This window comes from Bombus affinis, chromosome 1 (assembly GCF_024516045.1).
Source record: "Bombus affinis isolate iyBomAffi1 chromosome 1, iyBomAffi1.2, whole genome shotgun sequence".
Taxonomy (NCBI): domain Eukaryota; kingdom Metazoa; phylum Arthropoda; class Insecta; order Hymenoptera; family Apidae; genus Bombus; species Bombus affinis.
Window position 1 is genome coordinate 2,454,508 of NC_066344.1, and position 15,176 is coordinate 2,469,683.

The following is a 15,176-nucleotide window of genomic DNA, read 5'->3' on the forward strand; positions in this document are numbered from 1 at the left end:
CGAGCCTAAAATAAAATACACATTACGAAACCTACTGTAGGTAAAAAGGGATCTCTTCATCGAATAAAAACTCCGTATATTATATTATATGCAATAATTTAATTCGCAAAATGTCTTACAATATAACGTCGAAGTATGCGACGCGTCGTTGGTGAATTATGCTGTTGTTTTTGCACCTATATTTTGTTACGTCTCGCGACACCAACCACGCGTGGCATTTCTTCGTTTCGTTTTCTAGTCTCTTATTGACCAGTCGCATGAATAATCGGCACCAATGCCGATTTATTATGAACAATTATTATTAATTACATCGGCAATGGTGACGAATAACAATTAAATATAACATTATACATTACGAATAAATACTAAAAGTAATCCTCGCAAACTTGGGTGAGTAACCGAACGTTGCTTTCCGTTCGCAATTATAATATAAATACAAAGGGTGGCATGGATAACGAAGGGATGGACAATAGGATGGTTTAGGATTGAGGGGGAAAGGGTTCAAGTATACTTAATCGCTTCTAAATCGCTTCTAAATTGCTTCTTTACACAAGGTACTCGATCGATTCCGATCGTTTATCACATTCTCCGACGATCTGTTAGTCTCGGGGCTTTTCGAATTTTCTCGTCGAATATTTGACAATAGCGTACTGTTTTAACGAAAGGAATATCCCGAGGAAGTCAGGATGTTTCCATTTTCAAGTACAGCGCAATCGTGTGACTGAAAATTCGTGCAAACTTTCCATTCATTTGAATAACTATCTATTCATTCGAATATAATGGAATTATTTGAATAAGAGGAATAATTATGCAACCAATAAATAATAAATAAGAATAATTTCTATAATATTAAATAATTCAGAAACGAAGAAATATCACAGCGAATCTTTACGATAGTAAGAATATAATTAATGTTATTTATAATTTAAAATGCTTGAGAAATAAAAAGATAAGCTATATCATAAAGACCACTGATAACATTTCTTAGTTTATTTCCAAATATACTTCTCCTTGTTGGATTCACGAATTTTCAGTAATACGACTACCGTTATTCGTACCATTATTTCGTGAATTGGAAGAATGGAAAGAATTCCCCTTCCATTTGTATCGACTCTAAGTATACGTGAGGAAGTCTTGGTCCGTTGTAAGATGAAAAAAGAAAAAAAAAAGTATTATTACTACGCTGACTAGATTCTACACCCATCCAGTATCGTTCCTTACATTAAATCTAGTCTCTATACGCGCGATTCTAAAAGAGAGGAACGATTCGATAATGTTACATTAATTTTCCTTGTTTCACGTATGACGATATTCAAGTGAGAGATCAAATAGATACGATAGGCGAATTCACCGAAGAAGAAAATAATTATCCAAATCGTTCGAAATATTATACGAACACGATTTGTTGAGAATTTCGTTAGAAAAAAGAAGAATAAAATTCCTGTATGAAATTAATATCAAAGGTGTTCCTAATTGTCTCTGTTGATTTTCTTTTTGTCTTATTAACGCGTTAAATTGTTCTGGTCCTCGATAAGACGAAGAACGAATATAAATTGATCCTTCGTCTTTCCTCAGCCATTAAATCGTAGAAATGCTTATTCGAAGAGTTTCTTAGCATAATGCCAAATGCGGAAGAAGTATTCGTCTTGTCTGAGAAGTCTCGCTCTCGCGTACGAATGGATATCGGCATCCATGTTGTGCTCGCGTAGCCAAGAACTCGTGTTTTCTGTGCTGAAACTCATCGACGCGGTTTCACCTTTCTCGGTGGCTTCTGCTACTGGCTCCACTACGGCTAATTCTGGAAAATAAAATAGAAAATTGCACGTGCAGGCGTCAAGGCAAATTGTTCGATTGGACGTATCGATTCGAGCATTCTTCAAATTTAATAACAAGATACAGAAGTTTTCGTACTCGAATGTATCTTTTGATTCAACTTTGTTCCAAGGAATAGGGTATTATATAGGGATTTTTAAATCTAAATATCCTAGATGTTAAAAATCACTACGTGAGTTCGACGAGTATACTTGTTTGCTCTTAATAAAAGCCACCTTCATGGATTATGGTTTATGACAAGATTACGGGCGTAACAATTGTCATTATTTGTTATTACTGATTTTATACCTTTGCCTTTTCTTTGTACTGACTGCATTTATTTTAAGAGTAACCAAAATATTTCGTCAAATTGACCGCCCACGGTACGCAAGGCAGAATACAATTTTCTCTTAGAAAAGAGGAAAGCAAACTAAAAGTAAACACCGAAGAATATATTGTATGCATGTTTTAGGAAAAGTCAGAAATTATGAAGCCATATGATAATTGTTGAAAACAACGTGAGTTCGCGCTCGCCATCTATATGCAGATGCACTAGTTACAATAAATAGTAACTAGAAGATAGTTCTAGATATAATCGATAGGTTTAAGATATTCGTTTGTTTTTATCCCTAGTCCATGTAAGAAAGTGCAATGAAGGTTTCTCGGCTCAGAACAGCGGTATTGATTTATCCAAAGAATAAAATAATAGCCATTGTGATCCTGTCTCTAAATACAGAAATAACAACAGTAGATTTCGAAATCTGAATCTAAAATACACAGTTCGAAATTATGGGATTAAAAATTTCAGCATCGCGGAGGTTTAGAGAGAATATGATTTACAAATATTAAACCTCGCTTTTGCGTTTCTAAGTGTTTCAAATATACATGTTATTTACAATGTTTAAAATATCCGAAATGCCAAATGTCCTTTGTAGAATTTTCAAGAGGTTCTAAATATCGCTATTCAAATTTTCAAGATCTTAAATCTAAGACTTTTAAAAGATCACATTTGCTTCTTTCTCGAGGGGGATGGTACTTTGAAGAGATTACGAATATCTTATTTCAAATTTCTGAAAGTTTCTATATAAGCGTCCCCTTGAGTATTTCCAAAAAGTTTCCAAAATCTTCTCTCCAAGATTTTTCAAAGTTGTCGAACGTTCCTTTAACAAAGCATGTTAAATGGTAAATTAAAAACGACGTACCGGAAGCTGGTATGATCTTGACTGGTTCATCAGACTCCAAAGGATCGCTGTGACCGACTTCGTTCCTGGCAAAGATCCTGATCAGGTACATATGGTTCTCCTGTAAATCCCTGATATTCAATTTCTGTGTTTCGGCGTTCACTTTGCCTACTTCCATCCACATCGTCTTCTTCGCGTCCCTGATAGCAATTTTGTAACCTTCCAATGGTGCTCCACCATCGGATTCCGGTCTGCCCCATGAAATTACGACCGTGTTCGCTGCGATCTGCCTGATTTCCAATGGCGCTGTTGGTGGCGATGGCACGTCTGTGAAATCGCGAGCAATAAATTAGAATTTCAATGAAAATTCGCTCACGATGATTAGATGTATACATATTTATAAAAGAAGAATATTTACTGGCATGAGTCATTAGGGTAACCGGTTCTGAGTTTGTAGGTAAACTGAGTCCCATGTTGTTCTCCGCGAAGATCCTGAAGATAAATTCGCTCTCTTTCAAATTTTCTATGCAATGTTGAAGCGTCGTAGCGTCCAGGGTGACAACCTTTGTCCATCTTGCTCCTTTTCCAATCAATGGCCTCTTCTCGATGATGTATCCTATTTGGGATAGAACGCGGAAACGTAAGATTATTTTTCTATGGCCCTTTTAGTGCATCGTTTCGATATTATTTATTTTATATTTACATATTATATCGAATGTTATGGATTTATATAAATAATTAAACGATCCCTACTCAGATTCATCTTATCCTGTTTTAACAGAAAATTTATACAGACTTTTTCTTCGGTTCTATTTTAACGAAATGGTTATCGATATACCGTAAAGGTAAACAAAGGCGAGAAAGTTTATTTACAAAAGTTTCGTACTTTCATAGGTTCATACTGTGATATATTATATGTATACGTATACGATAATGCGATAAAGATCGATTTTAAATTTTAAGAGAAAAATGTGTAGACACAAGGGTGATGTAAGAATCGACTTGGAAAATGATTTTCTAATCGTTTGGAACGTCGTATTTCTCGTGAGAAATTATTTGTAAGTAAGCGAGCTGTTCGACTACAGCGTATACTTTCCATACAATTCTGATGATCCGTATCTATAGTGTACAATATTTATATAATTTATTATGTCCAGATATCATGTTATATTAATATATATATATATTTAATGAAATTATATTTGATTAATTACCTATATTTGATTAAAAATTACCTGTGAGCTCTGATCCTCCATTGCTGGCTGGCGGAGACCAACTAAGTGTGACGCTCTTACTGGTTACATTCGTTGCTTGTACGTGTTGTGGACTCGATGGAGGTGCTACAAATAAAATTGAACGTCGATCAGTAACAAAACATAAGTAACATACAAATTATGAAGATAATGAAACTTACTTTTACTCATGACTACCTTCGTTGACGGGAATATGCCAAGCAGAGCGTACATGGTGCTTTCGGTGAGCTTTGTTATTTCTAAGCGATAGCGGAAGCATTAAATAAGCGGAAAATTACAATGCAAATGATTCAGAAGCGTTAGAATGATAATTTTTTATCTACGTGCTATCGTTTTTTGTTTCAAAGCGTCTAAAACTTCAATTGTAGAATTAATATTATTTAAGGTATTTTCGTTATGTAAACTTACGCGGTTAATTAAATTCCTATCAAAATCGATCAATTTAATTGCTAATTGCTATCTAAAAGTCTCGTAGAAATGCTGTTAGTATTTTTTACATCTTTAACATTTGAAACTTTAATTGCAAGATTGAAATCTCTTTAAATTATTTTCGTACATTAGCCCATAGCGATCTAAGCGATTAATATTGTAATTTTCAATAAGAATCGATCGATTTGCTTACTGATTCGTCTGCCTGCTGAAATTGGTTCTTCGGCTACGTATGGAGGACCAGTGCCAACATTGTTCTTCGCTGTTATCCTGAAGTTGTACGGTACGTCTGTCTTCAGTTCCGATACGCTCAACTGCGTCGTTTCGTGCTTTGTGCTGCCGATCTGTAAACAACATTTTCAGTGTAATCGACACGATGGAATTTGAATTTTTGTCAAAATATTCTCCGAAAGAGAATTCTTTTATCAACCTTCTGCCAAGATTTCTTCGATTCTTCTTTCATTTCAACGATATATTCGGTTATTGGTGTTCCACCGTCGTTCTCTGGAGGCTGCCATTTTATCGTGAAGGATGTCTTCGTCATTCCTGATACTTCTAGCGGTCCTCTTGGCGGTCCAGGTGGCTCTGCGAAGATACGTTAATTATGGTAATTTCACAAAGCTCAGACACGACCAAAAATCTTACACGTGGTTTCTGTTCTTACAAATGTAATATTCGATCGAATGTTTTCTAAACTTTGAGAAAATCTAGCCATTGAAAATTATTATTAATAGAAATGTATATTTTCTAACATTCTTGTCGAGGAGGCACGATGCACTAAAATTTCAAGGCAATTTTTCCCAGAAGCAAACGTACGTTTATTGTTTAATCGATTCATCATTCGTAAGAAAATGTGAAACGGCTAGTAACGATATAAAAAGAGAAGAAGAAAAGACGAGGAAATGTAAACTAAAGGTGAAGCAACACTCACGTAGAAAATATAAACGTTCAACCTACCGAAGGAAGTTCTCATTTTGACCGTTTCCGATTCCAATGGTTCTGACGCTCCGACAGCGTTCCTGGCGATGATCCTGAACTTGTATTCCGCATTCTGTTGCAGTTTGTGCACACAGAAGCTCTCCACTTCTTTGTCGATATCGACCATCTTCACCCAAGCTTTGCCCGGTTCGCATTTCTCGATCGTGTATTTTTCCAGTTCGATTCCACCATCGTCTTCTGGTGGTCGCCATTCGATGGTGACACGATCTTGTCTGATTTCCTTGAAGTTCACTGGTCCTTGCGGCCTGCTTGGTTTATCTAAGACATTATAAACGGTTTACGATTAATTTAGAAAATAATACTGTAAATGGTTGGTAAGAGAAAATTATAAATGCTTGAGAATTAACTTAGAAAAGAGAAGATCGTTGTTAGATCGCAGGTTTTCACGCACTTGTAGAAAATTCAAAGTACAAAAATGCACAAAATGTCGAAATAATATTTAGCAAGTGGAACGAATTTCTGTTTAGATTCTATTTCTTCAGTTGTCTCTATACAAATATAAATTTGCATAAGCATCCGCGACTTAATTGTTATATTTCTACCGTTGAAAATAATGTTACAATTTGTTAGTAATAATAACAATACCTATGACTCTAAGATGTAAGTCAACCGAAGAGCTGCCAGCTTGATTCGCTGCCTTTGCTGTATAAGTAGCTGTGTCTTCTCTAACGAGTGAAGAGATAGAGATAGTAGAGGTCTTTTCTTCTGTTTGAATGGATACACGTTTATCCACTATCTTCTTGTTGTTCTTCGACCATGTAATTTCTGGTTTCGGGAAGCCGCTCGCCCGAATGTCGATTTTCCATTGACTGTTCACCGGAAGTTTCTGGCTTGCCAAACTCTCGTCGTACGTGATCTTAGGCGGCTCTTGCACTTTCAGTTCGCACGTGGTTTCTGCTGTTCCTCTGTCGTTCTTTGCTTTCACCGTGAAGGTCGCCGACGATGTTTCCGTTGTCTTCGCGATCGTGTACTTTGCCACGCGATTTTCGTACGTGATGTTGCTATCTTCGAAAATTTCCTCATTTCTTAACCTGGAAGCAGATGAATCGGTTGAAATTATTTCCTATTGTTGCGATATAATTTTTGATATTTTAGTACACCGCAATCTTTTTTAACAAGACGATCTTGTAAGTTGATTTAAATTTAATAAAAACTATACTGAAAATTCGATAGACATGTTTCCGGTTCAAGTAGCTCAAATCAAAAGAGATTTGCAAGAAGATGAAAATTCGATGGAAAAATTTATTCCAGAAAAATTTGTACTTCGATTAATTTAAATTAAGAAGAGCGTTGTATTGGAAATTGAATAGAGAAATTTAAATCGTAGAAAAATATTTCTGATAAAGTTTCATTCCTACCAAGTAATCTGAGGCGTCGGTGTTCCTCCAATGACGCAAGATAGGGTGACTGTTTCTCCAAGGCCAACGATGACACTCTTCAGAGGTTCTAGAAGAACTGGTGGTTCTGCAGCCGATGGTTTTGTTATCTTTATGTACGGAGAAGTTGGTGATGTTTCACCTGGTCCAGCCTCGTTTGCAGCTGTTACTCGGAAGGTGTACTCTTTGTTCGTGGTTAATTTCGTTACCGTATGTGTTGTTTCTGTTATCGTCTCTGTAATCTTGTTCCACCTTTAAATTAAAAAGATAAATATATTTCATAACTCATATCTATTATTCCATTGAAAAATATTAATCAAGATTTACTGTAGCCTCATCGTATTACTCTTAATTAAATATTTTTATATATTTGAATATTTTATTCACAAATCAATTCTAATTTTTTTTATTCGAATATTCTACTCAGAAGTCATTCCTACATTGTTCTATTCGAGTATTTTATTCAAGCCTTTTCCCATTTAATAAAATATACTCACGTAGTTTCAGTCTTTTCTTGATACTCCAGAATGTACTCAACGATGGGCGAGTTTCCATCCGAATCTGGTTTCTTCCAGTGAAGCGTAACACTATCCTGAGTTACTTCCAATGGTTCTGGTGCTCCAGGTGCACTCGGTACCTCTGTAAATGCACAGATAACGTAAGAACAAAATTTATCAATAAAAATGTATCGTACAATTAAAAAAAAAAGAAGATGAAATATTCTAAAAATTATCTTGATATTGTTAAAAATACTTACGGACGATAACGATGTTGATGTCGATGGTAGCCTCTCCGACGTTGTTCACCAGTTTCAAAGTATAATCACCAACATCTTCTTCTTGGATCTTCCTGATGGTTAATACCGCGAATTCTTCATCGATTGATGGCACAACTCGTTTCGATTTTGTAACCACGTTGCCGTTCACTGTCCATTCGTCGTTTGGTTTTGGTGTTGCGCTGAATTTCACGACTACTTCCACGTTTTCGCCTTTCCTTACTTTGTACTTCTTTGGTGTATCCGGACTAATCTTTGGCGCCGTTTCCATAACTGTGAAAATTTAAACGGACGACAATATCAGTTAAACATTATCGATCGTTAATAGCGATAAATTTTGTCGTTGAATAAATTTCTTAAATTTCTTAAAACGTTTAAATACAGACATTTCTTTAATTTCGTTTGGCAGATATTTAATCTGAACATTACCTTCGACTCTTAATTTCGATGATGTTTTCACGTTCGTTACCGCAGCTGTGTATTCCGCCATATCTTTAGCGGTACATTTTTTCACGATCAGTTTCTTCACGGTTCCCTCATCTATAATGGTGTACTTGGACGATTCCTTAAGAACTTCCGTTTTCCTATAATGTCATTACGTTACGTTTTATTTTTCTCTTAATTCGATATAATTATAGTCATTTGTATATATTGATATTCGAAATAATTATCTATTTTAAAATGTAATGCACAAATTTGCTTTTCGTTATATAAAAGATGTAATATTATATTTATACACATTATCTAAATAATTATTTATTTTTATATTAATATTTTATCCTTTAGTTTTATATTAATATTTTATTCTACCTCATCCACGTGACTGGAACGTCGCGTGATATTTCAATAACGAAAACGGCATCGGCGTTCAATGGCACAAGGGTGACATCCGGTAATTTAGTGACGAATTCCACGCCAGGTTCCTCTACCGTCAACTTTGCTGTTGATTTTTGTTCACCGACTTCGCAGGAATAAACGCCTGCATCCTCCGGTTCCGTATCGTAGATCTTCAGCTTCTGTCTCTTGCCATCGATCGACAATCGGACGTGTTCCGAAAATTGTAACTCTTGTCCATCTTTGAACCATCGAACCAACGCGTCTCCTTTTGTTAGTTCTATCTCGAACGTTGCCCTCTCGCCTCTTGCTATTGTCACATCTTGCATCTTCGTAATAATTTCCGGTGGTAGTTCTACGATAATTTGTAAGAAAAGATGGTAAATAGTACATCGTCATACTGTAAACTTTAATTTAATACTCGTGAAGTAGTAGTTATTTGTAAATTTTCTAAGCGCAGTTCTAATCTTTAGATGTTGGATTTTTTATATCACAAGTTGCATCTATTTCATTTAGAGTGAAACGACAATTATAAATTGTTTTTATTGTATAAGACCTTGGATTTTGACAAATATATACATATAATAAAAAGAATATATTTCTGATAAAAATGAAATAATATATATAGAGGTATCTTAGGTATAATAATTAGATATACAGTGACTACAAAAGGTATTGGTTCACACCTTTGCTTTGTAATGAAATGTTTTCTGATCAGATTCTTATTGTATGTTTCATTTTCATATTGGGTTGGCAACTAAGTACTAACAATAGTATCAAATTTTTATACTCGTACGAAAGTGCTACTAAATGGTATGAAATTTAATATACTTGGGCCTAATTAACTAGCATGCAAATGCTCTAATAAACACATTGGGGTACCAATATATTTTGTAGCTACTGTACCAAGTACCATTTATGTAGATATATCCAAACTAGGTAGATGACAAATTCTAAATTATGTAAGCGATAGTTGGTTAGGTTTCACGAATTTTATGATACATACATTTAAACAGATGTTTTAATATATTTAGTACAATAAGTTAATAATATTTACCAATAACAGTGACTTCCGCTGAACATTTCTGATCGATAAGGCTGCACGTGTATTCTCCTTCGTCATGGACGGATGTGCTTCTAATGAATAATTTCCTAACGGTACCTTCTTTAACAAATTCCAATTTCTCTTTACTTGGTCCCAAAGGCTCGCCATCCTTGAACCATTTAACGTCCGCTGTCGCCGATGTGACTTCAACCTCCAAAATAGCAACGTCACGCTCCTTTACTTCGCAGTCTTGTAACTTCTTCACGAACTCTGGTTTCGTGGCTGTAATATTAAATTTCAATTACCTACGCGTCATACTTTTTCTTCAACAAATCGCTGTAAAATTGTTCGTAATATTTTCCTTTAATAATCGTCACGGATTTATACATTTTTTTATCATCTATGTAATTATGCGTTTATGGAAAATTTAAAGATGCAAAAAACACATAACGTGCAAAAGTATATAAGATATTCGTTATAATATTTAATAAATAAAAAAATCTCTACCCGGAAACTACTTTTTTAATCGTGTCCATAAAAATATGAATTTCTATAGATATCTATTTGCGGTCTGATAATCGCTGTAAACTTAATCCTAATAATTATATTCGATGGTTGTACCCAATGTAGATTTAAATATTTAATTTACAGTGACGTAGAGATTCTTCTTATTATTTATATATTATTTACAGCGATTCTTACCTTTTACCGTAACTTTGCTCGACGTCGATTGATTCTTCACGGTGCACTTGTAAGTTCCTTCGTCCGTAGGATTTGTTTTCTTGATCACCAGCTTGTGCACTCGTCCTTCGTGAATGATCTCGCGATGATCCATTCCACTGATCTCCTGGTCGTTGTGCCACCATTTCGTAGACACCGTGTGCGATGTTTCACAGGTGAGTTCTAAGGTCTTGTACTCGTCGATGACGACTTCCTTCTCCAGAGTCTTGGTGAATGTTACTTTTTCCACGTCTACCGTCACTCTGGCACCGTGAGACGCTTTTCCAACTGGATTGCTCGCGACACACTTGTAATCGCCTGCGTCTACCTCTGAATCCGCGTTTCTGATCTCCAGTACGATGTTCTCGCCATCGTAGGTTTCTGTGACGTTCGGCGATTTCTCCAAGGGTTTGTTGTTTCTGTCGAAAAGTAAGTTGTTAAAACGTACTTTGATTTATACCGATGATTAAAATATATAATACGTGTCCGAAAGAAATTAAAATGGAACAGTTAAAATGACTGCTTTATCAGAAATTATTCAAATTCCTAACAGTGCACCGTTGTCCATAAAATTATCACGAGAAATAATAAATTGGTTATTTCGATTATTTAACGGCGATAGAAATTTGATATTTTAGAAGTAAAACAGAATACAAGTTGAGAAAACTTAATAAATTCATCGTTCTTTCACTGCTCAGATATTTGTAAAGGTCTGAATTAAAAAAAAATAAAAAATAAAAAAAAATAAAAATCTCGGTACTTCACAAATGGCAAATAACGCAAACTTGGAAACAATAAAGTAGCTAATGATACCTTAACCACGTGACTTCCGGTACAGGGTTTCCAGTAACCTTCGCCACCAACTTGAAGGTACCTTTCTGCGGAACGGTGAGTTCTTGGAACCGTTCCGTGAAGAGTGGCGGTTCTGGAGCTCCGCTGGGTATTTCTACAAGAGTACACAGATAAATATCATTTTTCGCTATTACTTAGACAATTTCGTTACTCGAGTATTGCAAATACACAACAAATTAACGCAAGCAGAAGCATATCCTACCCTTCGTTACACTGTGCTGTTCGTATGTTTGTTGCTGGAAGTTAATGGTCAGGGAAGGCTTCAAGTTTACTGAAAAATGATGTAGCGAAGCATGTTGCAGCATTAATATGTACAAGCGTAATGCGATATTATTTAATCTAAATTTAATGAGCATTGTTAGAAAAATTTGTCTCCTTGCGACACGTATCGAATCAATTTCCTGATACGTTGTCGTATGATTATTCGAACGATACACATTTTCCATTTTACTTTATTTCTATTGTAAAAATTAGTCAAGGTCTACTTCTCAATGTTCGCACATATGATTCTTCATTGAAACAACGAACACTATTTCGATTCTGTATTATTATTATTGGCAACTAAGTGATTGCGGATTTTGCCATTAGGTGGTAATGACAAAATCCTGATTAGACCTGATTAGAAGTCGTTGGTGTCTTCGATTGAAACGGCTCATCAGCCTTTGATGCCATTCAAATAATTATGAATGAATAATTATGATATCGCGAAACACGACAATGTGTATGGAACAAGAAGCTTTTATCGCAAGAAGCTAATATTCTGCGCAAAGTATGACTACGAGTTACGATATTCTTACTTTCAACTGTTAACGTAGCTTTCGTTTCGGCTGTGCCAAGATCGTTGGTAGCTACCACAGAATATTCCCCCGTGTCAGATACTTGAGGTTGAATCAGCGTGAGCGTATTCACGTGGCCATCTTGTTTCGGAGTTAAGCCCTTCAGTGGTTTACCGTTCTTGTACCAAGTTACTTTAGGAGCTGGGTTTCCGACGATTTGAGTCGATAATACCACGGTTTCACCTTCCCGTATCACGTACGATTGCAATGGTTCTAGAATCTCTGGCGGTTCGTGTTTGCCAGTCTTCACCTGTGCGATTAGATTCAAATTGTTGAGAAGCAATATTTCTGTATACTATATTCAAATGGAACAACTTTTTAATTATCAAGTTAGAGAAGAATCGAGTCCGCGGTACAATCATTTCGTAAAATATTTATAATTTAATACTCTTTTCGTGTACATTTTCTTAAGTAACATTTACATTTGAATAGAACGAAACTTGCGAATTAGCAAAGTAGGGAAGCATTCGATCTGTGCAGTATTTATTTTGTTGAAGATTAAAATTCGTATTTTCATCTGTTCGATATTCTATTAAAATATCCTTCAATTCGAATATTAAATTATGGAAGAAGAAATTGCCTAACAAATTAATGGAATTACGTAGCAATTTCCTTTTATACGCGTAATTAGATCATTGATGTTGTCGAATTAATTTAATTGTATGATATTATCGAATTAGAAATAATAATAAACTCTAGAACTAGTGAATAATTATCAAATAATAATAATCACGATTGAAGCACTATTATTATTATATACGAACCTTCATAGGAATTTCTATAGTGGCTTCACCTTCCCTGTTTCTAGCAACGATAGTGTACTTTCCTTCCTGTTTCTTCTGTACTTTAGTGATCTTAATTACGCTGCAGTACATGTGCATGTCACTCTCGGTAGCAACCACAATGTTCTCTTTGGTTGTAATCTGCGTATCCTTGTAGTACCAGGTTATTTCTGGTTCAGGTACTGCCACCAGTCGACATTCCAAAATCACATCATCACCCTCGTTAACGTATTTCGCCTTTGGTTTCCTTGAGAACGTTGGTGGTATTCCCTCCAAGATGTCGACGAGAGATGATTCTCTGCAGATATTTATTTGTAATTATATAGAACATGTATTAGGTTGTCCGAAAAGTTTCTTTCGCTTTATAAGGTAACAATGGATGCACAAGATTTTCCGTTTTTTATTATTTTATCGAATTACGTATGATCCATTTTGTTCTATCAAAATAAAGATCACAACGTTCGACAGATTAGGTTTCATGTTTGTGTAAAGATGCATCGTTGTAAAAGACGTGTCTGTAAGAGAAAGACACTTTTCGGACAACATAATATTTTAGTTATAATTATTTAATTAGAATTATAAAATATTTACGTATCTTTCAACTATTCTTATCACTAATTTCAAGAATAAGGAAACACACTTAATCCAACAAATAGTATATTATATTTGCATAAAAATTCGAGAAAATATTAATGATATTGAAATAATAGAAATAGTAAATAATCAAAGATATCCTTAAATGAAGAAATTAATAATTGAATGTAAGTAATTTTTGGAACGTTATTTTAATGTTTTGCGATATTATTAATAATATTTTCCAATCTATATCTAAAAACAGATATGGAAAATCCAGTGGGAAAAAGCGTACCTTGAGAGGCTCTTTCTGGATGGACCAGTAAGATCCGATCCATGATCAGAAAGAGGCGCTTCCACAATTAATTCTGTGGTACTGGAAGCGAAACCAGCAGCATTCTTTGCGACACAGGTGAAGGTGCCAGCATCTTCAGGGAACACTTCCCTGATGATCAAAGTTGCTACATTATCGTCGTCGTAGTACATTTGGAAGTCAGGTGATGGCTTGATGATGGCTGTCTGTCGGAACCAAGTTATCTGAGGCCTTGGTAGACCTTCCACTTGACATTCGAATTGGATCGTGTAACCATCTGGTGTGTGAATCGGCTGCAATTTTTCGATGAACCTCGGTGCTAATGTCTTCTCTCCTGGTGCTGGTTCTGTGATTATTAATTAATAATTTGCATTATATTTGTGACGCGAATTTTCTACTAATACTTTTTACGATAATGTAATTTTTCTTTTACTTAGAATGTAAATTAACGCGTTAATCAAATTCTTGTTAATTTGTGAAAATGTAAGATATAATTACAGAGATCGCAAAGTAAAATTAGGTAATTTGTAATTTAATCAAATGTGTGAGAAAATGAGAATGTTCATAATTATTTAATATGATTGGGAAATAATTTTCATCAAGATAAATTTTTATAGTTTTTTGTGAGTTAGTAAAAAGTGTGAATAAACTTACTTTCAAATACTGGTAATTTATCGATTTTCTCGTGCAATTTGCGCTGCAGATACAGAGTATAGTGCACTTCGTTGAGAAGATATTGCGCTGGAACCCAGCCCTTTTCTTCCGTCAGGTGTTTCTTCACGAACCACCAGTCTTGATTCGAATGGTCTAAAAAAGGCAACGTAAAAATAAAGATATCAATGCAGAACATAACAATAGTACCGTTAACCTAGTTACATCGATATAATGATGCACCATTTCGTGTAGAAACGTATCAACTTACCGATAACGTAAACTCTTTCTCCTTCGACGAGGTTGATGGCTTCGTCAGTTTCTGCCACGTACGAGCAAATCGAGAACATTGTGTCGCCATCACGAACAACGTATTCGATTTCGTCTAAAACACCAATTTATTCAAATACGTTATCCATTAATATAGGAGTAAGAATGACATAAAAATAAAAATAGATGAATTAGAGGATCGCTAGTATAAATGACATGAATAGAAATGAAATTCCATAAGATTGATAAGTTGAAATATTATTAATATGATAAACATTAACTTTTTAACCCCAATCATTAAAAAAAAAAGAAATAATGAAGCAAAGAGTGTGTATAAAAATCAAAATAATACGAAAAACGATTCAAATAGTTTTCAGCAATGTATTTTATTGGAACATGAACGTACCTTCCTCTGAAATGTCTTCTTCTCTGGTGATACTAAGCGAGGCCTCTTCTGTAAAGTGTCAAACAAAGT

General features: G+C 35.0%; 1 protein-coding gene across 2 annotated transcripts in view; it reads right to left on the minus strand.

Annotated features, from left to right (window-relative positions):
• Positions 1-79: 79 nt before the first annotated feature.
• LOC126923947 (titin) overlaps positions 80-15,176 on the minus strand; it is a 239,916-nt gene continuing 224,819 nt past the window's right edge. For both annotated transcript variants that reach the window (XM_050739153.1, XM_050738320.1), the window contains 24 exons: positions 15,108-15,155; positions 14,703-14,816; positions 14,435-14,587; positions 13,763-14,126; positions 12,877-13,192; positions 12,074-12,362; positions 11,479-11,547; positions 11,238-11,370; positions 10,407-10,843; positions 9,717-9,986; positions 8,636-9,014; positions 8,255-8,409; positions 7,808-8,098; positions 7,548-7,689; positions 7,033-7,302; positions 6,260-6,705; positions 5,633-5,932; positions 5,106-5,260; positions 4,869-5,019; positions 4,408-4,485; positions 4,229-4,333; positions 3,412-3,609; positions 3,015-3,320; positions 80-1,798 (listed from right to left, as the gene is read on the minus strand). In XM_050739153.1, the coding sequence (XP_050595110.1) occupies positions 1,596-1,798; positions 3,015-3,320; positions 3,412-3,609; positions 4,229-4,333; positions 4,408-4,485; positions 4,869-5,019; positions 5,106-5,260; positions 5,633-5,932; positions 6,260-6,705; positions 7,033-7,302; positions 7,548-7,689; positions 7,808-8,098; positions 8,255-8,409; positions 8,636-9,014; positions 9,717-9,986; positions 10,407-10,843; positions 11,238-11,370; positions 11,479-11,547; positions 12,074-12,362; positions 12,877-13,192; positions 13,763-14,126; positions 14,435-14,587; positions 14,703-14,816; positions 15,108-15,155 (5,372 nt within the window). In that variant the 3' untranslated portion in view covers positions 80-1,595. The remainder of the gene's footprint in view (positions 1,799-3,014; positions 3,321-3,411; positions 3,610-4,228; positions 4,334-4,407; positions 4,486-4,868; positions 5,020-5,105; positions 5,261-5,632; positions 5,933-6,259; positions 6,706-7,032; positions 7,303-7,547; positions 7,690-7,807; positions 8,099-8,254; positions 8,410-8,635; positions 9,015-9,716; positions 9,987-10,406; positions 10,844-11,237; positions 11,371-11,478; positions 11,548-12,073; positions 12,363-12,876; positions 13,193-13,762; positions 14,127-14,434; positions 14,588-14,702; positions 14,817-15,107; positions 15,156-15,176) is intronic.